Source organism: Lepisosteus platostomus, chromosome 3 (genome assembly GCF_059453375.1).
Source record: "Lepisosteus platostomus isolate fLepPlt1 chromosome 3, fLepPlt1.hap1, whole genome shotgun sequence".
NCBI classification, from domain to species: domain Eukaryota; kingdom Metazoa; phylum Chordata; class Actinopteri; order Semionotiformes; family Lepisosteidae; genus Lepisosteus; species Lepisosteus platostomus.
The window spans coordinates 43,215,245-43,237,247 of NC_142613.1; the positions used below are offsets into that span (position 1 = coordinate 43,215,245).

The 22,003-nt window shown below is 35.5% G+C and overlaps 1 protein-coding gene across 1 annotated transcript in view; it reads right to left on the reverse strand.

The window, feature by feature from the left end:
• Positions 1-22,003, reverse strand: part of ptchd4 (patched domain containing 4) — a 53,235-nt gene that overhangs the window by 25,601 nt on the left and 5,631 nt on the right. Inside the window, exon 2 of the mRNA XM_088625674.1 lies at positions 21,419-21,899. Coding sequence (XP_088481800.1) covers positions 21,419-21,899 — 481 coding nt within the window. The remainder of the gene's footprint in view (positions 1-21,418; positions 21,900-22,003) is intronic.

Sequence of the window (22,003 nt, forward strand, 5' to 3'; positions counted from 1 at the left end):
GTAGATTTTCAATCCTTATTCTATTGCAAAACAGTGATGCTCTTCTGAAGCCAATGGGCCCAAATACATATTAGTTAATAAATATTAAAATATTACTTGGTGGTTCCATTTCTTTGTCCACCCTCCACATTTGAAGATTCAATAAACAAACACATACAGATGTCATAAAACAACCTGGCAGCACCTAACAGCTTGTGCCTAACAAAGAAAACTTAACAGAGTTAGTATTTTATCAGCTTGCATTATTCTTAAATGAGCAGTGAAAAAAGTAGGACACTATTGAAAGTTTAATCAGAATCATGTTATTCTTTGTAGTGAATCAACTCAATGAATAAGAACTATAATTTGAAAAAAAATGGTTGAAGGCTGGCAGCACAATGGAAGTGGTTAGCATTACTGCTTTGCAGTGCTAGGGCCCTGCGTTCAATTCCTAGGGTGCTATCTCAGTGGAGTTTGTAAGTTCTTCATGTGTTCACATTAGTTTCCTGTGTGCGCTCCGGTTTCCTCCCACAGTCCAAAATATACTGGCAGGTTTAGAGGCTTCCAGGAAAATTGGCCCTGGTGTGAGTGTATATTTGTGTCTGTATGTGTCTTCTAACGGACTGGCATCCTGTTCAGGATGAATCCTGCCTTGTGCCTATTGCTTGCCGGGATAGGCTCCAACTCCCTAACAACTCTATATTGGATAAAGTGGTTAGAAAACGGATGGATATAAAAGAGGTGCAACACTCTTTAGGAGCAAGCATCGGATTTCTGTAAATTAGATTCAATTTAGTAAATTAAATTTAAAGCAGAGTGTTTTTCTGGAGAAAAAATTACAATTTTCTTGAAAAAATTGGGAAAAGAATGTCTGCTTTAAAAGAGGAAGAAGCACACTAAGAGTCATGTACTACTTCTACATCTGGTAATGATAGTTTCCAGATAACTGACGAGTTTCATGCAAATTCATTTGGAGAAAAGAACTTTGAAGAGTTGGAAATTGGAATGACAAGTGAAATTATTGAGCCAAATTTATAGAATACCTTATTTAAGTTAACATTTTGGTTCCTTTAAATAGTATGATTTTTTTTCATATAGGATGGGAGTGGTTACACCTGTCTTTAAAACAACAAGTTTAAAAATTGGAGACACAATGATCTGTCGTGTTCATCAGTTGTTATTTTTTATTAGTTGTATTAGTCTTTCATTAGTTCATTAAAAGTAGTCAATCATAATGTTACTTACTCTAGAACTTTTAAGATGGCAATAGAGATGCTAGAGTTACTGTATCTGGCTCCACATCAAACCAAAAAGTGAAATCATGTTCACTATTCCACCTCCTCACACACCTATTGTACAGCTCACAGCCTTCATTAAAGTGGCAAAGGTGGTGAAATACACAACCAGGATGCAGTTACAAGTTAACAGTGAGAAGGTGCAGAAGGAGCATAAACCAACCCTAGTGTGTCCTGAATTTTGGAGATAAGATTTCAATTTCACAATTCCTAAAGGGGAAGATTACCAAAGGGAGTTTTAGAGAGCTAAAGCCAAAGTATAAGCAGGGCTAAGTGGATCTGAGGTTTTAAGGATGGTTGCTTGGTAACTAAACATTAGACTCCTTTATTAGAACTTTTGAACGCAAAAATATCACTGCATCCCCTATTAGTTATTAATATGAACTGAAACAATTGAAACCAATTAAATGATAATAGAATGCTTAACAACTCATATTCAAGCTGGAAACAGGAAGTAGAGAGATGAGAAAAGAGAGTTACAAATGTGGGCGGAGCTACAACTTTCAAAGTAAAGTGTCTCTGTTTTGTGGTCCCAATAATAAAACAGATGTGTTTGAATATATAATTGTAGCGGCAATGGTTATTAATAAGACAGAATTAAGAGTTGCTGTGCTTTCCTAAATGAGGCCCCATCTCTCTTTTTCATCTCTGTTGTGCAGCCACAGAGAAGCTATTCATACAGTTCTGATTTAGGGTGTTTTCTCTCAGATAAGGAGCAGCTCCCAAATGGGGATGCGCCCAGCCATGCTTGACTATCATGATCAATGGCCATTCCAGTCGCCTATCTGTCTGTGAGATTCTTGGGAACATCTGGATTGCGGTTCTAGATGTCAGAGGTCATTGTGACTCATCTCTCATCTTGACCAACTAATCAGGAACCTGCAGGGCGTGGAAACCCCACGTGGGTCTGAAATGCCCACTAAACTTTCGACCAATCACCATCTGTCTTGTTGCTGGTTTAAAAGACACTCCACAGCTCAGAAACTTTGCTTCTCCGGCCACTTTTCACAATCTCAGAGACAATCATGTGACGGCCGGTGTTTTAGCGAAGTGTCGCCCCGGGGAATGCCTGTACGTAAATTGCTAGCCAACTCCAATGTAGACGCTTCGCTTGATCACCGGAGTATACGTTCCACAACCTGAATACGTTTTTATTCAGCAGCAGTGCTATACTGGAAGCAAACCAATTTTCTTCCCCCTAAAGAGTGACTTGCTTGGACCCGCGGTCACCCTCTGTGCATAAAGACTTTCTACTAGTCAGCTGGACTACTAGTAGATCCCTGAGACAGACGCTGTCGGTGCGTCGCCACAGCAGAAATAGCTCCTCTTTATTCGTCCGACTCCAAGCTGCACCGCGACTGGTTGGCCGGGAGCTAGAGGACGCCGGGATGACGCCTATTGAACACCGCAGCAATTGGACGCAGCCACTAGCTGGTCTTGGTGTCCATGCCGGAAAATATGAATCCATATCTGGATAAGTAAACCCAACGTTCTACATTGCATCTCGAGAATTAAATTGTTACCTCAAAACAAGTTGATATCAATTCAATTCATATGAGTAATGTATTTACTTTTGAGTAGCTAATGTAGACTGATTAATGATAGTATAGCCGAAAACAGTATACTGAAGCATATTTTTTGTATCTCTTTGTGATTATATACCTTACACTTTGATAACCCTCACAGTAAGATCTGCCACCTATATCCAGGCAAACTGTCATGTTTTATACACAATTTATGTATTTATAAATGTATTTTGTTTATTGAATCCGTGTGTGTGTGTGTCGCTGATCGATTGATTTTCTAAAAGCCATAATGAACCACCTCGTGATTGCTGCTACAATTAATAAATTGTCCCACTAAATTTACAAAACCCCTACATAGTAAAATTTTGGTCCATTACTTTTGTTTTTTTTCATGAAAAAAAAAATGGTTCAGCTGATGGTCCTCACCAAATGATGTTCTTTACTGAAGTAAAGTCGAGGCCTCAACTCACACAGATAGCTCCAGAAAATAAAAAAGCACTGAAAAAGTGCTTTATTCTCTGAAAAAGTTATCAAGCACCCCTATAAGAGCTAATTAGTCAGCCTATACAGTTATCTAATTTACTTTTATACTTTACTGTTTATACTTATATTTAATATCTTGAATTACTGTGAGAGGTTAGTAGGGGGGTTTTATAAGGAAAAATGTAACTATACTCATACTATCCCTAGCCCCCACGTAAGTTACTAATTGCCTGTATTACCTTTGCGTTAGGGTTACAAAGAGAGATTTAAGTGGAAAGGGAATTTTTTTATAGTCCTTCCAATGACATGCTATCAGTAAAGTTGACCTTCCACTAGGTATGACCCAATTTATACATCCTGACCTTGACAATGGTCTTGTCAAATACCAGTAGGGCTGATTCAGACCCTGTGCAGGGCTGGAGTGAAAAATTGAGTCAGAGAGTGAGAGGTCTGTTACCAAAGTCCAAATCGTAAGGCAGTACTGTGGTCAGGAAGGAGGGCAGAGATCCGTAACCCAGAGAGCAGAGTCCCATCCGTGAGGCAGGTCTGTAGTCGGTGGGAAGGCAAAATCCGTTAACCAAGAGTCAGGAGAGATTTCCAAGTCCTATTCGTAAGGCAGGTCCGTAGTTGGTGGGAAGGCAGAATCCATAATCCATAAAGTACCGAGACAATCAGGCAGCGAAAGGTATAGCTCAGGTGAGTAGAACTCAATACTGAGCATGGAGAGGTGAGGTAGAAAGGTTTAAGTATAACAACAGGGGAAAAGTGGTTGGATAATAGGTTAACTATTGAAGAGAGCACATTGGAATGTGGTGGCGAGTGCGTGGATGCATGGAAACCCTGACAGGTCTATTAGTTATTCTGGTGATATCCTGTTATGCCACATCCTGTAATATTCTGAATATCCTACTCATTGCGTTCAGAATAGTTAAGTTTTTAAATCATGCCTTAAAAATGTTTGTGGAAAAAAAGTTTTGTAATACTCTTGTTGTATTAGAATTCAGATTTAACTAATGGTACATTTCATTTTATTTTATTCTATGCTTTCTGTACAGTGCTTTGCAATATGTTTAATCTGAAACACCCATATTTTACTTCAACACTGTTTACCAGCTATTGTGGGAGTATTTCAGTGGGTTTCTGAAATTTTTAATTAATACTTATGCACATTTGTTATAGTTTTAATAAACACTGTCATTAATTTTAGTGATATCCATTTTAACTGTGGGAAAGTATCAGTCTAAAAAGTGACCTCTAGCAACAAGGAGAAACAAGATTTTTCCTCAGTGTAATGATGTGAAGGAATAGGTTTCCAAATAATCCATGAACCATGCACCATTATCAAAGCTGTTATTTTTTGTAAGGGTCAGAGCAACCAAGAACATATTCTGGAAGTATTGGGATCAAAGTAGGACACAAATCAGACAGAATTCTGTCCTTTGCAAGGTACACACAAGTACATAGGGGCAACTTAGAGGTTCCAATTAAATGAACCAATGTATCTCTGGTAGGTGAGAGGAAATTGTGACATTCAGAGCAAACTCAGGTTGAATCTCTGCAAACTCCAGAAGATGCCACCTAAGATATCTACTTTTACTATAACTTTGAATTTCTGTTGCAGTGATTGTCTGTCATGGAGAACAATTGTGTCTTTTGTTTTTTGTGCCATCCAAGTTTTTAATCAAAGGCTCATTTGTTTCAATTTTTATTCAAGGTTTCTGTTTAAAAAGCTCTTAAAATGCTGAATGGGATTTACAAGTGGTATCAACCATGTGTTAATTAGTGAGTTTCAAAACTGTTTTCATTCAAATGTAGAATTTGAAGTATAAATACTAGATTTGAGCAGAAGGAAAAATACTGACAACAGTCTGTGGGAGCTGTGTGATAGAGTGTAATTTTCATCTGTGTCTGTTCATCACCAGTGGATCATCTACTGTATTCATGTATACTGTAATCAGAATAGAAAAAAAATCTTAAGTAGTAATTTGTGGAGAGACTGCATTCATTTCTGAGTGCCGACACAGATAAAATTATATACTCAGGGTATTCTTAAAATAAATAATTTAGACAAAAGTCTAACCTAACACGTAGATCAATTACAGGTACTAATTAGCACTGGTAATTAAGGGTCCAGTTGGGCAAAACCCTGTAGACAAAAAGTACTCAAAGACCAGGAATGAAAACCACTCATCTATTGCAAGAGGAAGAGTAGGCTGAGGTGCATTTACTGTAAATGTTAACTATTCAATTTACAAAATTCTGTAGAAAATGCTATAATAATGACATGAAGAAGAGTAATTACTAAGTATTATGACATTTATGATTGCAGATTATGGATGAGTATAATTGAACAGTTTTCAAAAAGACCCTATCCCTAGATAAACACATTCATCTATTTATAAGACCCAAAGTCAATCAAATTCAAATTGTTCCCTTTGCAAATGTCTGACACACTGCATGTCTTTTGCAATACAGAAAAAAAAATTATGTTCCTTTCTGGGTCCTGTCATTATTTAACCATTACAGTTCATATATTAAAAAATAACTTTAGATTTAAGTTTTGAGTTTTCAAGACAAGATGAAATAAATGGAAATAATGGTGTCATTTAATATGCAACACCATCATTTGGTAAATGTACAGTAGACCAAGTTACAGCAGAGAAATGTCTACCAGAAATCAGAAAGACATGAAAAACAGAGAAAGGTTCCAATAAAAATGCTTCTTCAAATCATTTTTAGCTCCCAAGAAATTTCAGATTTCCATATCAAATATACAGCCCTCTGATACCTGAAATCAATAAATAACTCTTTAATTAAAGATTCAATTAAGCAATAGAGAGCTCAACTGCTACATAAAAAAGGGAAAAGAGATATATAAATGGGTACTCCTCCTTCATTGATAGTATGACCATAATGACAGAGACATTTTAATTTTGTTCTCGAAATAAATACATCTATTTGTTTTTAAAAACATTTTTCACATATCATTTAGTTTTGCACAACTTACAGCATTTTGCCAGATTTGCTCACTTGGCTAGAGAATCAGAATTATCACAACACCAGAAATGAACCCCTGGTTATATCTTATCATCAAACACAGCAGTCAGAACCCTGGCTAAATATAGATCCAGCCATTTAGAATGTGAGGGGGATACTGCAGTAGTTTGTAATTCAGTGTCTGTGGGGTACGGAAGCTTTTTAGAACTTAGTTGTGGGGCTGCACTACTTTGTAAAATCGCCAGGTGGAGCAGTGAAAGCTTAGCATGGCGTGTGGAGCATTTGGGCTGTCGCCAGAAAATACCTGGTTTTGAATTGCGGTCAATGGTGAGGAACAGTTTTTTTTCAATTATAGAATTGAAGTTGTATACTGTTTAGACTTTAATTCATTTTAAACTGTGTAATACTGCATGTTAAATATTAAACTAATTAAAAAGTAGGTATATTTGATAAAAGCCTGATCACCCAGTTGGATATATAAAAAAAGCATTTATTATTATACTGTAGCTTGTGAATGTGATGTTTACATCCAGGTTTCAGGTTTACATCCACATAGGGAAAAGGTAAATTTTGGTAGCTGAAAAGAAAAACAGTAGTAATACATATCTAATGTACACATAGTAGATGGTAATGGTAGCTAAATATAAAAAAAGTACACAACAGTATTCCACCCTCTTCATAAATATTTACATAATATATGTGTCTTCCCTGAACCCAGTCTATGGTCCTTTTTCAGGAATCGCCACCTCGCATAGGGTCTAAAACACCACCCTTCACGGGAGACAAACCCAGGTTCTGTGACAGAAAGCTGAGCCACTACTAAGACCCTGCGGATGGCATTCCAGATTACCTGGATCTCCATCGGGATATTTTTTTGTCGTCTGGACCCTGGTTGTTTTGATTTGGAATGTCTGTGTTTTGGATTTTTTTTTCCCCAAAGAGGACTGCCTCTGTATACATTCATGTTTTTTTTGGGTGACTTTCCTGTTGTAAATAGTCATTTTATATATTGGTAGCTTTACCTAGTTGGCTTAATCTGTTCCTGGTTTATATAGTCACTGTTGTTTTTATTTTTAAGAGCATCTGGAGTCTGCCCTTGTAGGAGGGGATACTGTCACGGTCACCATCCTCTCCTTCAGAGGGTGCTCCAACCTCCTCAAGATAGTTCTTTTAATTACCTGCATTATTTCCTGTTGTGCTTTGTTTTCATTTCCCTATTTAAGTTTACTCCTTCCTGCTTTCGGGGCTCAGCTTTGGTACACGGTAGCTTGATAGCCCACCTAGTACCAGGTCGCCCCACGTCCGTAGCCTGAGGGAACAGGCCTGTTAATGCTCCCCAACCCACTGAGCCCGGGGCTTGGAAGAGAGCCCCATATTTCCTGGATTCCTGTCATCTCGTCTGTGTTTCCTGTTTGTCTGCGCCTCCTGATGGATCTCCCGGCTATGGACATATGGACTGCTTCCTGACTTCCCTTTGGACTTCCTTGGATATCTTTGTCTACCAACCCAACCCAGCCTCGTGACAGCCAGAAACTCTTGTTTAATATGTGACAATGTTGTGTGGCTCTGCGAGAGCACGTTGTGTATCACCTCTTTTTATATTTGTAAAAACGTTCCAATTTACAGTACCAGTTAAAAGTTTGAGTACATCTGCTTGAAACCAGATTTTTCATGATAATCTGTGCTTTAAACTGTATAAACTTGTCTATAAACACTTAAAATGTAAGTACATAATATGTGTACTTATAATCTTAAGTGAACTGCATTGAAAATGTTACTTTTTCATTTTCAATAAAATGAACACTCAAAGCAAGCAGATTTCAATCTGAAGCCTAGGTTATTTAAAAGTCAGAAATGTGTATAACATAGTGTTAGAACACTAAAATAAGTTTAAAATTGTCTTTGTTAGATGTTCTCACAGTTAACTAGCATGTTACCTCATTTGCCTTTTGTCACCAATTATTGGTAAACAGGTGAGGGTGAACGATTACCATAAATATAGGGAGCATTGGTAAAAGTTTGTAATTCCTGAATGAATATGGCAAAATTTGCTCAGCAAGCAAGGAAAAAAGACAATAGGATACTTATAGGATACTATAATTACTTTAAGAAATGAAGGTCAATCTTTAAGACAAATTGCAAGAATTCTGCAAGTGTCAGTAACTGCTGTGGCAAAGACTATCAAACGATATGAACAAACTGGCACTCATGAGGACTGAAAAAGGTCAGGCAGCCCAAAGGTGACCTCAGGTTCAGAGAGTACGTTCATTAGAGTCATAACTGTGCGAAACCGGCGATTTACTGCCCCTGAAAATCAAGCTGAGCTCAATACAACTAGAAGTACAGATGTTTCAACTGTTCAGAGAAGGTTGCGTGAAGCTGGCCTTGAAGGTCCAGTTTCTGTGTTTTTTGGCCCAGGCAAGTCTCTTCCTCTTATTTTGCACTCTTTCTTTGAAACAATTCTTCCTTGTAGGCCAGCTGCACGCAACCTCCTCTGAACAGTTGATGTTGAAACATCTGTTTCAACATTAAGTGCTTACAAAATTAAACTCTTTTAAACATTTAATTAAAAAGTAAACAAAAACTTATAGCATACACAAAGACTCTAAGCTGATCATGAGGAAGAAAAATCACCAGTTGTTCGTGCATAAAAAGTGTTTTTTTAACTATCTAAACATATTTTTATAGCTTTTAAAGTCATGCAATGTCTAATTTAGGCAGGGACATGTTATTGTTTCTTATTTTTTATTTTCTTTAAAAATTTAAAGAATAAATTTCCCATCGTGCCATACTATATTATGTTACATAATACGTTTGAACATTTTTAAGAGACTGCTTCAACTGAACTTTTGATTATCAAAAAATGTAGCATAATGCGTTCTTGCATTATGAACTCACTTACACATAGGATCCGCTTATTTCATGCTATGGTTTCTCAAAATGCAACCATGTACTAGATATTGTTTAAATAAAAGCTGTGCAAATTTTCACAAATCGCGATCTTTAAAATACCCGTGGTTTGAAGGCATTCTATGTCATTTTTTGCAAAGTTACTGACATCTGAAACATTGTGTCCCATAAATAGGCATTTTAATAATAAACCGGGGGTTATGAAATTCCATATTATATTCTCTACTAAATGGATTATAAAAATTCCATGTTTTTTTCTGAAATAATGACAGCAAGTATTCATAGAGAAGGTTAAAACATTATAGCTTTTTACAAAGTATATAAACTTAATAAAGTCAGGACTAGCACGTCAAAACTTTTCTGAAATAACCACAGTAAGTAATTGAGTTAAAGACTTTGATGCATAAAATGTTAACCAAGAAAGTGGAATACTGTTGTGTACTTTTTATTTAAGTTACCACTGCCAGCCATATACAGTATGTATAATATATTTATATTCCTAAATTATGATGATATGAGGTTCAGAGATGCTATGCTCCTGTTATTTTTACGCTGAGCCACCAAAATTTCACTTTAATTGTTAAATTCCAAATTAACATTCCATATTAAGCAGATTTAAACATGCACAGTAGAGAGATTAAATGAAGCAATTTCACTAACAACTAATGCAAGTAGTGCCACCTCCCGATCATCTTTGTCCAGCGAATAATGTACCACTTCCATCTGTAGCTCAAAACCCGTGGTACAGGGTTGTACCGCACATTATGAATGGCTACATCTGTATGCACAGAATTCCTAACTTAAGAGAGAAAACCTTAGAAAACTTCTCAGAAGACATGATTATTCTCAGTAACATCAGGTCATTATTTTATTAAAATGAGGGGTTTCATTTTAACAAATTTACTTTATTCAAAATCACACAGTTTAACTGCTTCAGCTTAGCTGCACTCAAAAGTTTGGTGAATCATTTAATGTATTTTTGTATATTTTGAGTGTTGCTTTGTATCCTCTCTTCTCCCTCTTTGTATTGATGGTCAGGAAAATTGGATAATTGTACTTTCAAAAAGAAAAAGTGACTGGAAATTGCCTGATGTGATTCTTTGTATCAAGTCCAACCAATTTGATTTTCCCTAAAAACATTAGTTGTTTAAAGAAAAAGTTATTTTAAGTACATTTCACATGTTACTTCAGTGTTCCAATAACTGAAAGCTTTATTTAATTTTACTTTTTACATCTCCATTGAATTGTACCTAATGATAAAAAACGCAGTGTGATATTTTGTGAATTTTATGCTGTACCTCAGATCTACGATATCTAAAATGCAAAATACATAGAAGAAAATGTATTGCACACTGTAAAAATGCAAAATAATAATTATGCTTGAGGTGATACAATATCTTTGCTTTATGAAGAAAAGCAGCTGAAGCTTAATCACTTTATTAAAGGCACAAAACAGGGAAACTAAATCGAATTTCATACTAAAATAGTGCCTCAATATACTTTGAGTGCATTTAGACATATTCCACTGGGAGCAGACCTCCAGGTAAATCAGCAATCTTTGTCAACTGAGTTATATGAAAATTGGAATTAATTGAAAATGATAGAAAAAAGGAGGTTAGTTCCTATGAGAGCTTACCAGGCTTTGGTTACTGAAGCTACACAACCCACATCATAGAGCATGCCATAATAAGAAAGATCACATGGCACTATAGTGTTACAGGTTTGACTAATTTCAGATATTACTGTACACCCCCACCTCAAATTTTCTACTGAAAGACATTCATGCTAGAAACAAGCAACAATTCACTAACTCTTACTTGTTCAGATTTATAAAATAAACTGCAACATAACCTTTAGACAGGGGTTTTACTGTGCATCAAATAAAATAGATTTTCACGTTAGAATGCCTCATCTTCCTGCTATACAAGTCTCCTGAGCTGAGCACTATATTGCTTAGCATACCACAAAGAGTGCATGAAAAAAATATCTATTAACTTGTATCACCACGATTCAAAAAGGATTGAGGATTTGCCCTGAGGATTGTGCAAAATTTAAAATGCACTGGCATCAGTAGATTTCTTTATTTTAACAATAGTTTGAGGACTCTGTAAAAAAAGAAAAGCAGTTAAAATGTAAGAACAATCAGATACTACAACCTACAGATGCAGCCATTCAAAATGGGTGAGGTATTTCGCGGCATACCCCGGTGGGCGTGTCACAGTATCACGCAGTATCACGCGGTATCACGTGTGTCACGTGTGTCACGTGTGTCACGTGACTAACTATCCGGCGTCGCCTTGTAAAACCGCCAGGGGGAGCTTAACCTCTCATGTACAGCATTTGAGCCTTTAATTTGGAACTGTGTATTACAGCATGTTAATCATCAGTCATTAAAATGTTGGTATATATTATGAAAGCAAGATTGCTCAGTTGGACAGAAGTACACAACCTACCTTTATCAGAAATATTTATGCATCAAAGCCTTTACTGAAGATATTACTAATAGTATTAATAATGGATGACTTTGGACAAGCTGTATACTCAAAGTATAATTTCTTTAGCACATTTGTACAAGCACTTGGAATCTGTCCAAGCCATACTTTGTCAGGCATTTTGTTTTACTTCAACGGGGCATAAAAACTTCCTTGCTTTTAACAGGGCGTTTCATAATTTCTAGCTACGAAAATGATTTAAAATGCGACACCTATCATTCAACTAGAGCTTAAAATATCACAAGGAAAAATACACACCGGTATTCCATTTCTCCCTAAACATTGTAAGCTTCGAAGTCTTTAACTAACGTGAAACCGGAGTCAACAAGCATACTTTTAGAATTTGATTAAAAGGGAATATAATATGGAATCGCATATCTCAATAATTTAATAACGGTATGATTATATCCGTGTACTGCGGCAGAGCTATGTAGGGCTGTTTCGCCTGCCTGATCATGTGAGCTCTCTTGTAGCCTACTGGTCTAGGTGCGTGACCACCAGCTGGTAGGTTGGGTGTTCGAATCCAGCTGGTACTGGACTTTTCATTTTTATTTATTTATTTTTTAATCGCGTAACATTAACATATTACCGTATGCAAACTGTACTGTATACAGTATGTATATGTATATTTAATGTCTTAACTGTGCCCGTTTAATTGAATTTAAAAAAAATATTTAACACGAACATTAAGCTGCTTACATCTTCCGCCTGAGAACAGTCACCCGTTGCTACCCAACGCAGAATGGTGATTGGCTGACACCATCTGACACCCCTCTGATTGGAGAAAAAAGACGTGCTGGTGTGCTATACCAGGAAGAGGATTTCTTTCCATTCAAAACGTGTATTTTAAAAGTTTAAGAAGTAAAAACCTTACAGCGTACACAGATTTCTAAACTGATCAGGATCGTTATCTTTGTCTTATGCATAATAATGTTCACCGCTCTGTCCAGCAAATTAATAATAAACTTTATTTTATATAGCGTTTTAAACGAATAAGAAATTAGATTGCTCATAAACCTAATCACTTGCTTTTTCTTTTTATTTAGGCTCAGATTTCAACTATAGATCGTATTATTAATAACCATAATAACAACCAACCAACAAAAACAACCATATAAACATAATGGTGGTGCTGGACCTTCCAGTTTTATTTATTTATTTTTTAATCACGTAACATAAACATATTACCGTATGCAAACTGTACTGTATACAATATGTATATGTATATTTAATGTCTTAACTGTGCCCGTTTAAGTATTGAATATTCATATCTAATTTTACCACTGAAGGGAAATCTTAACATAAACATACAGTATATGGCTGGTCTCGGTACTTTAAAGAAAAAAATACGCACCAGTATTCCATTTCTCCCTAAACATTGTAAGCTTCGAATGAAACCACTAAATAAAGACATAAATATAGAAATCTTAAGATTTGTTTTATTTAATGTTGGTAGCAGGATGAACTGTCAGAGTGTATATTTTGTCGCAAAGTTGCTACAAGATGTTAACAGTGAAAAAGGTATTTAGAAATGAGTTATTTCAAGATGAAAAAGAAAACATACACGAAACATGGTTTCATTACGACCAGAATCGTTCTTGAGATATTTTTAACTTGATTTACAGTATTTGAGAGGTATGTCTTAACACCGATACTACAGTGCTTAAGTACTGCTCACGTATATGTTTCTAGGTTTATATTATGCATTTCATACGGTCAAATTACTTTTGAGCAACTAATAAGAAGCGCGAAACGGTATGCGTTTTACTTTCGTTTTGTGCTGGGACCCGTGGATTGATTAGAGATATCAAGTACATACAAGTCATTTTTTAAATGTTGTAGTTCGTCTTGAAAAAATGTTACGAGTACATCATCTATCAACAATTACACAGGTTCTGTTTCCATATTGTGGATTTTGGTTAGGTACAGTATTATCAAATCCACTGGCGCTGTGTGTTACTTTACTGAGTCCCAATCTGTGATTGAAACCTGTAAAACCGGTTTAATTCGTCACAGCCAGCACTCTTCAGGTGTGAGGGTCATCTGCTCAGAATGAAACGCTAAAATGTTTGTGTATATTCTAATGGTAGTGGGGGCAGGGTGTGTGGGAACAGGTTTGTTCTTCACACCTGAAACATTTTCTCTGAAAGGATTTTCTTCGAAGTTTAACCGATCTTGTTACAGCATGTTACAGTTTACTATTATTAACCATATTAATTTTAAGTGCTTAATGTAAAATCTTGTAAAAATATATTTTCATTGTTCAAATATACATTAATATACATTAAGTCTGACTATCATATAATAAGTTAAATACAAAACTAAAGAAAAAATAGGGTTAAATATAATTCAAAATATTTTGCTAACAATGTTAACTGTTTATGAATAATAAAATGTATTAACTAAGGAGTAGGATGGCACAGTTGTTAGTATGTTTTTTGTTTTGTTTCTTTTTCATAAATACAACAGTAGTACCTGATGTCTCAGTGGCTTTCAAAATTAAATTATGCATGCAAACCTGTGAACTAGAAAGATAACTAAGATTTTAATACTAATTAAATGACCGCGGGCACTTCCCACCCCCCCCCCTACATTCTCAGAGTAGAACAGACTAACCTTCTAATGAAAGACGGTCCACCCCCCACGGACAGGAAAAGTGCCCACAGGCACTTAAACTTAATATGGTCAGTAACGGTAAACAGTAACATGGTAAGAAGGAGCACGTACAAACGTTTTCGAAATAACCACATGTAAGACTCTGATCCTAAAAATGTTTAGGGAGAAAGTGGAATACTGGTGTGCTTCCAGAAGAATCAGTATGGCTCAGAGATTAAATAAAACTTCACAGACATTAACGAAGAGCATAACGCGTGTACTGTATACACTGCAAGTACAACCCAACTCTCTGCAGGAGTGCTGGCTGTGACGAATTGAACCGGTTTCACGGGTATTTTCAAAGTAGGAGGCGAGATTTCCAGCGAAAGACACCCCCCCCTCAAAAACCCAGTAAATACAGTACTTACTAGTTAAAGGCTAGGCTCTCGACTACGGCGAAAGGAACCCTTCTTTCATTAGAAGACAATGAACATATTTTAGCCCTGAATGAATTAATAGCAAACATGGTTTACATAAAAGACATTTTTCCAAGAAAGTTTAGCCTTTGTCACTAATGAAACCACTAAATAAAGACATAAATAGAAAAATCTTAAGATTTTTAAAATACATGACTTTGCTAAAATTTATTTGAAAATAAAAACAATTACAACCGCCAGGGGAGAGAGAGAACAGGGGAGGGATGTTGGTTTTGCATAAGGGGCGGGGCTATGGAAAGTAGGTATGTTTGGGAATGTGTAGTTACATGTTCTGGCTGTTTGTGAATTATCGTTGTTGAGTATGGAGTGTTGAGGTATTGATTTTGTGTAATGCTTTATGTTGAAAATTGAGGTGGATTTTGTTTATGATAAACAGGATAAACTGGGATGGGAGGAAGGTTTGGTTTTGCATAAGGGGCGGGATTATGATAATTGGATGACTTTGCAAGTGTAAAATGGTTTGATTATTTGATTTTGTATTGTGGTTGTTATCTATGTTTTTGGTTGGTATTATGTTTATATGGTTGTTTTTGTTGGTTGGTTGTTATTATGGTTATTAATAATACGATCTATAGTTGAAATCTGAGCCTAAATAAAAAGAAAAAGCAAGTGATTAGGTTTATGAGCAATCTAATTACTTATTCGTTTAAAAAGCTATATAAAATAAAGTTTATTATTAATTTGCTGGACAGAGCGGTGAACATTATTATGCATGAGACAAAGATAACGATCCTGATCAGTTTAGAAATCTGTGTACGCTGTAAGGTTTTTACTTCTTAAACTTTTAAAATACACGTTTTGAATGGAAAGAATCCTCTTCCTGGTATAGCACACCAGCACGTCTTTTTTCTCCAATCAGAGGGGTGTCAGATGGTGTCAGCCAATCACCATTCTGCGTTGGGTAGCAACGGGTGACTGTTCTCAGGCGGAAGATGTAAGCAGCTTAATGTTCGTGTTAAATATTTTTTTTAAATTCAATTAAACGGGCACAGTTAAGACATTAAATATACATATACATACTGTATACAGTACAGTTTGCATACGGTAATATGTTTATGTTACGCGATTAAAAAATAAATAAATAAAAATGAAAAGTCCAGTACCAGCTGGATTCGAACACCCAACCTACCAGCTGGTGGTCACGCACCTAGACCAGTAGGCTACAAGAGAGCTCACATGATCATGCAGGCGAAACAGCCCTACATAGCTCTGCCGCAGTACACGGATATAATCATACCGTTATTAAATTATTGAGATACGCGATTCCATATTATATTCCCTTTTAATCAAATTCTAAAAGTATGCTTGTTGACTCCGGTATCACGTTAGTTAAAGACTTCGAAGCTTACAATGTTTAGGGAGAAATAGAATACTGGTGCGTATTTTTTTTTTTAAAGTACCAAGACCAGCCATATACTGTATGTTTACGTTCCAAAATTAATATCGTTTATGGCCTTCACACGCGTTACAGTATGCTCCTATTCTTTTTATGCTCAGCTACTAAGATTTCCCTTCAGTGGTAAAATTCAATATCTACAACGGGCACAGTAAAGACGTTTACAGTACAGTAAGTCTTTCTACGACAGACCAACGGACCACGAGTGCCCCTGTCGGTCAACCAATCACGCAGCGCGGTATCGCGTGTCATCTTACCTGCGGTATCTGTACTGCGGTGTCTTTACCGCGCACTTTGAATGGCTGCATCTGTATGTTAATTTGAGTACAATCTGTAATCGGATCCTGTGTAGGTTTTACCGTAAGGTGTGCTATTTACTTTGGTGATTTCCTATTTGATATGCATATGCACTTTTCAAGTATATAGTATTACTAATACAGTATACTGTATACCTAAAACCAGACAGGTATTCCAACATATATATATATAGGAACTAGTTATAGGTTTATTCCATGCTGAAAAAAAGAAGAAAGAGAACAAAACGTTTCGGCCGTGGAGCCTTCTTCAGGTGTCCCACCTGAAGAAGGCTCCACGGCCGAAACGTTGTGTTCTCTTTCTTCTTTTTTTCAGCATGGAATAAACCTATAACTTGTTCCTTTGCAGCCTACGTATGCTGACGCAGCTACCCACCTGAACTATTATATATATATATATTATTTAGTTTTAATAAAAATGATGTTTCCTAAAAGATTTTGAAATTACACAATTCATTAACCAAACTTATTTACATTTAAGAAACAATGTTGAAACAGTAAGATTTGGATCTTTTTGGAGATTCCTTCTATTTAGTTAAATTATTGAAATATAAACATTTAGTAAGGTCTGCATAAAAGTAAGAAATGTGAAAATTGTTAAACTAACTTTGAAGTTTTCCTAATTGTTTACTTAAGTGAAAGAGACTAAATGATAATTCAGCAAAATCTCATTCCAGTTTGGAGAATGGTAGGTACCAAAATTGAAGAAAATATTGCAATCACAAAATGATTAGAAAGATATAATCTTAGCTAAAAAACACCTACAGATGTAGCCATCTTGGATGTGTGTCAAAACTTATGGTACACTTTTGGTACGTTAGATGTTATTGAAACGGTATCTTAATTTGTAAATCTTAACAGTAATCTATATTACTATTTCTGTAAATCCACTAATAATATATTATTAATTATTAACATGGAAACACGTAACTGAAGGTCAATTTTGATAGCTAATAATAAAAATAACCAAAATATAATACAGTTTCTGAAAGTTTTCAACAATGTTTAGAAAATATGTTAGTGGTAGCTAAAAATACTAAAAAAAGGTTACAAAACACTATTCGTCCCTTTTCCTAAATATTTTCTGCATCAAATTCTTTAACTTAATGACTTGCTGTGGTCTTTTGGGAAGGTTTTCATGTATTTGTTTTAACTACATTTCCCATGAACATGTGTAAGATTCAAATTTAAAAGAATAAACAACATATACTTTAAAAACCATATGTTATATAAGTAGTTATAAACCATCAACACTGGCTGGAAACTGCAGAATCCAAGGAAACAGAACTGTGGATTTCTGGGAGTTGTAGTTTTTGTGGACAGTTTCCCACTCAGCCTTTTTTTATGGTCTTTCTCTCATGTTATTTTGGAATGATCTGTTCCTTCTCTCATCGATTAACTTCTTAATTAGCATAGCATTCAATTATATTATTAATTAAATTAGATTCAATTCAATTCAATTATAGTTATTAATTAATTGATTTTAATTAACTTGAAATAAATATATTACTTTTGTCAACTGTTACTCTCACCTCGACTGTGTTACCATCAGGCCAATTAAGGTACTCATAAATGTATTTGGCTAAATTAAATAGTACTTCTAAAATACACCTACTTTGGTTTGTATTACACAAAAAGAGGAATATTTTTAATTTGCTCAGATTTATGAAAATTTTAATTTTAAATGTTATTTGTAAGAAAAGTACCACCAGAAATCCATTAAATTGCATGAGAGGTGACTTTGTCATGTAAACTGACCTATTGCTACTTTTTTGTCAATGGAAAACTGGTCAGTGAGCTGCAGCTACCATCTCCGCAAGGGAAATTAAGAGGGAATCGCTGCAATTTTGTGAACTATAATAATATGTGATGATTATTTCCCCCTGTAAGTTGTGTTATTGTTTTTCTTTAATCACTTTATTGGCCATATACAATTTCTTGTATTACGAATTTTTCTTTTCACATACCCCAACTTGCTCAGACAGGGACACACAGACAGGGAGAGAAGACAGACAGGGAGAAACACACAGACAGGGAGAGAAGCTTGGGGTCAGAGCGCAGGTCAGCCATTTATATGGTATCTCTGGAGCAGGTGGGGTTAAGGCCCTTGCTCAGGGACCCAACGGAGTAGGATTCCTCTGCTGGCCACGGAATATAAACCGGCAACTTTCCAGCCACAGGTGCAGATCCTTAGCCACAGAGCCACCAACCTGCCCCTAAACCACCGCTGTTTTAAGCAAGCAGCTTGCTTTAAGCAAGCAGCAGAAATGCAGAACAGAAATGTATAAAAATAGACCCGTTTAAGAAAATACTAAAGTCTGTTCAGTTAATGTCTGCATTCTGTTTTTCTGGGTTTTAACCAGTGTTGAAAAGATTCAATGAGCACCCACCAGAGTTTCTCTTTAAGGTAACCACACTTGCATCGCAACACCTCGATATTTACAAACAAAATGTGTTTTTTATTTACAATATACTGTTTTTCATGTGTTTCTCAATAATTTGTTCATAATGATTTATTTTTGAAAAACTCCTGGTTTGTTTGGTTTCACTTCCTCTGAAAGCAATAATAACATCAGCCATTTTGATTATATATCATTGCTGTTTATATTATGTATAATGTTTCTTTGAAGTGTAAAGGAAAATGAAGCTTACTATCAAATTAACCCATTACTAGGCAACACCTATAAGTTTTTAATTTGTCTCATTGCACTAAAAACATAAAGTAAGAAACTACATTTCTTACTGTCCCATACAGTATACTACAGTAAGTCATCCAATCAGAGTGACACATTGGCAGAGGAAGAATTCTTGCCTGCCATGCGGTAGGCCCGGATTTAATTCCTGGCCAATGTACGAGCTGTACTTTCTTTATTACATTTCCCTTTGGGAATTATAAAGGTTTTCTTTCTAATAATACAAATCCTCTTTCTTATAATTAAATAAATTTAATAATGTGTAAACTATTATTGACATTTTTATTAATTTTAAATCTCATAGTATGTTAAATATGAAATTATTATTAATAAATATAATAATAACTAAATTGTAAATAAATTGAATCACCATTTGAATCCAAATGATAATTGGTTTGAATAATTGAATACGATTTGCCAGTTTAATTTAATTTAAGATATTTTGATTCATAGTCATGTGTAATAAATAAAACATACAGGTAGAGTAAAAAGCATGTTTAAACTTGTTACAGTGAAAATAAGTATTTTTTACAAGAACAAACCTGATTGTAGATCAAGCAAAAATGAGAATCCTGCCATAGGGGGAGTAAAGAAAACCACCTTTACCAGACACAAGACCATAAGATCAACAATATATAGGTTGAGAGAATAATGGAATTTAAAGATGACCTTAAACAGAAACCAATTAACAGTGCAGTGCAGACTTGCATCAGCTACAGTGCAACTTATATGTGACGTATGTGACAATCATTCAAGTCACCACTCAAAACCTTAATTTTAGTCTGGCCTTTTTCTTGTCTTTTATGCATAGGATTGCATTTAAATTATACTATTTTTTAAAACCGCTATGTATAACATTTTTATAATTAAAAACGTAAAGATTGCTAGATTTATATTTTTCTGTAATATCTCTTTTTCATATTAGTTTTTATAATCATTTGGCCTTACCTGTTGAAGCGCTTTGTCTTGGAGTACCTATTTCAGTGTTACTTTTCTGATGTAACATGGGAGTCTCTTCTAACAGTAGGGGGTATTGGAGTAGACCTTTTACAGTCTTTGATGTGTGAAGAAACACAAATCGAAAGCTCTTTATGCTATGAAGCCAGCCATATGGCTTTGGAGCAGTTGCACCATGTCTATTGTCTTTAAAATGCTACTTTAAGATTTAATGTTAAATTAAACTAATTGTCAGTTAAACAACCCAGAGATTGTGGTGCATTTTGTTTGGTTTTAGGGAGCAGCCAGGGGCAAGGCCATTTTTTTCCTGAAGTTTAGAAATTACACAGTGTTTCACGCACATAATAGCCTTTCAGTCATGCTGTATTGCCCTTTCTCTAGGAAAAATGGAAAAAATGGAAAAAACAGAAACTCATGGAAAAGGACATTTCCCTGACTTAAAAAACTTAAAAACCACATGCTGTGTACATACTATCCTATTCCTTTTAATTGGACCCTTTGAAGGCTTTAAAAGTATTTGAGAAATTTAAAATCAATAAATGCCACTCACAAAATCCCAAAGTGGTGTAAATATTTGTATCCTTCTATCAGCTACGACTTATAGTACACAACCAACAAAGTCATTCAAATCCTTATTCAAAACTAACTTTAACTCTGGTCTCTTTTCTGTTTTTTATTGTCGTTATTGGATTTAAATACAATATGTTTTTAAAATCACTATCACTATCACTATCACTATCTAATTTAATAATAATCTAAAATAAAACTGTTTTCACCATAGTATGTATAGAAATTATTATTATAAATATAAAACATTATTTCTATTAAACAGGAGAGTGTCAAACCAGTGACAGTATTAATGTTATACAGTACTGTGACACAGAGCACTGTATCTAATTTGGAGCTGTGGTAGCAATGAGGTAACAACATCCTGCCTCAACAATATAATGAATTATTTAATGAAATTGTTGCTAGTAGAGTATGCATACAGTATGATTATCACAGGAAAGCACTAACAGGTTAATGAGCATTTAATACAGTACTGATCAGTCTGACAACAACACACAGCTGTAGTATCTTAAGGATTCACTGCGTCACCTGGCAGTTTTACATTTATCATGAGTGGTGCCTACTGCGATATACTGATTGACACCTCGCACATTCTAGATGGTTGTATCTGTACAGTGATTGACATCAAATTCTCAGTAATGCAATAGTGGTCCTCAGAAAATATTTTGAATTATTATTACCATAGATTATACATATAGAATAAAAAATAATTACCCATGGCAAAGAAGGGGATTCCAAGCAGTGTGGAATTGTACTTCCCATCCGATATGAAAAATATCCCTGCTGCAGTAACATTGGCGATGCAGATAGTGAGAACTCCCAGTAGCCCAAGAAAGGGCTTTCCTCGCAGACAGTCCCTCATAGAGCTAGAGATGGTGGCAGCCAGGAGAACCAACACCAAACTGACTAACACCTGACTCTTGGCCAACATGCCTGTCTTGTGAAAATCTCTCCAGAGACTGAAAGAGGTAAGGGATTGGATATAAAGATCTTCACTGACAAGAGACAGCCTGTGTGTAAGTTTACAAAATTCACTTTCCCACTTCTCAGCGATGACATCCTGGGATGCAGAGCCATAGTTGTGGAGGTAGTATGTTATTTGAACAGCTCTGGCAAACTTCACCTGGTGATCTCTGCTGTTTGGAACAAGTGTCACCCCTCCCAGCTGGTGACCGATGAAAGAGATCCTTCCATCCTAAAAAACAAAGGGACAACTTTTTTTCAGATGGGGCTCTGACCATAATATGTTGAAGAACACAATGTGCTGTGAAGTCAATATGCATTATATTACTTTTGTTT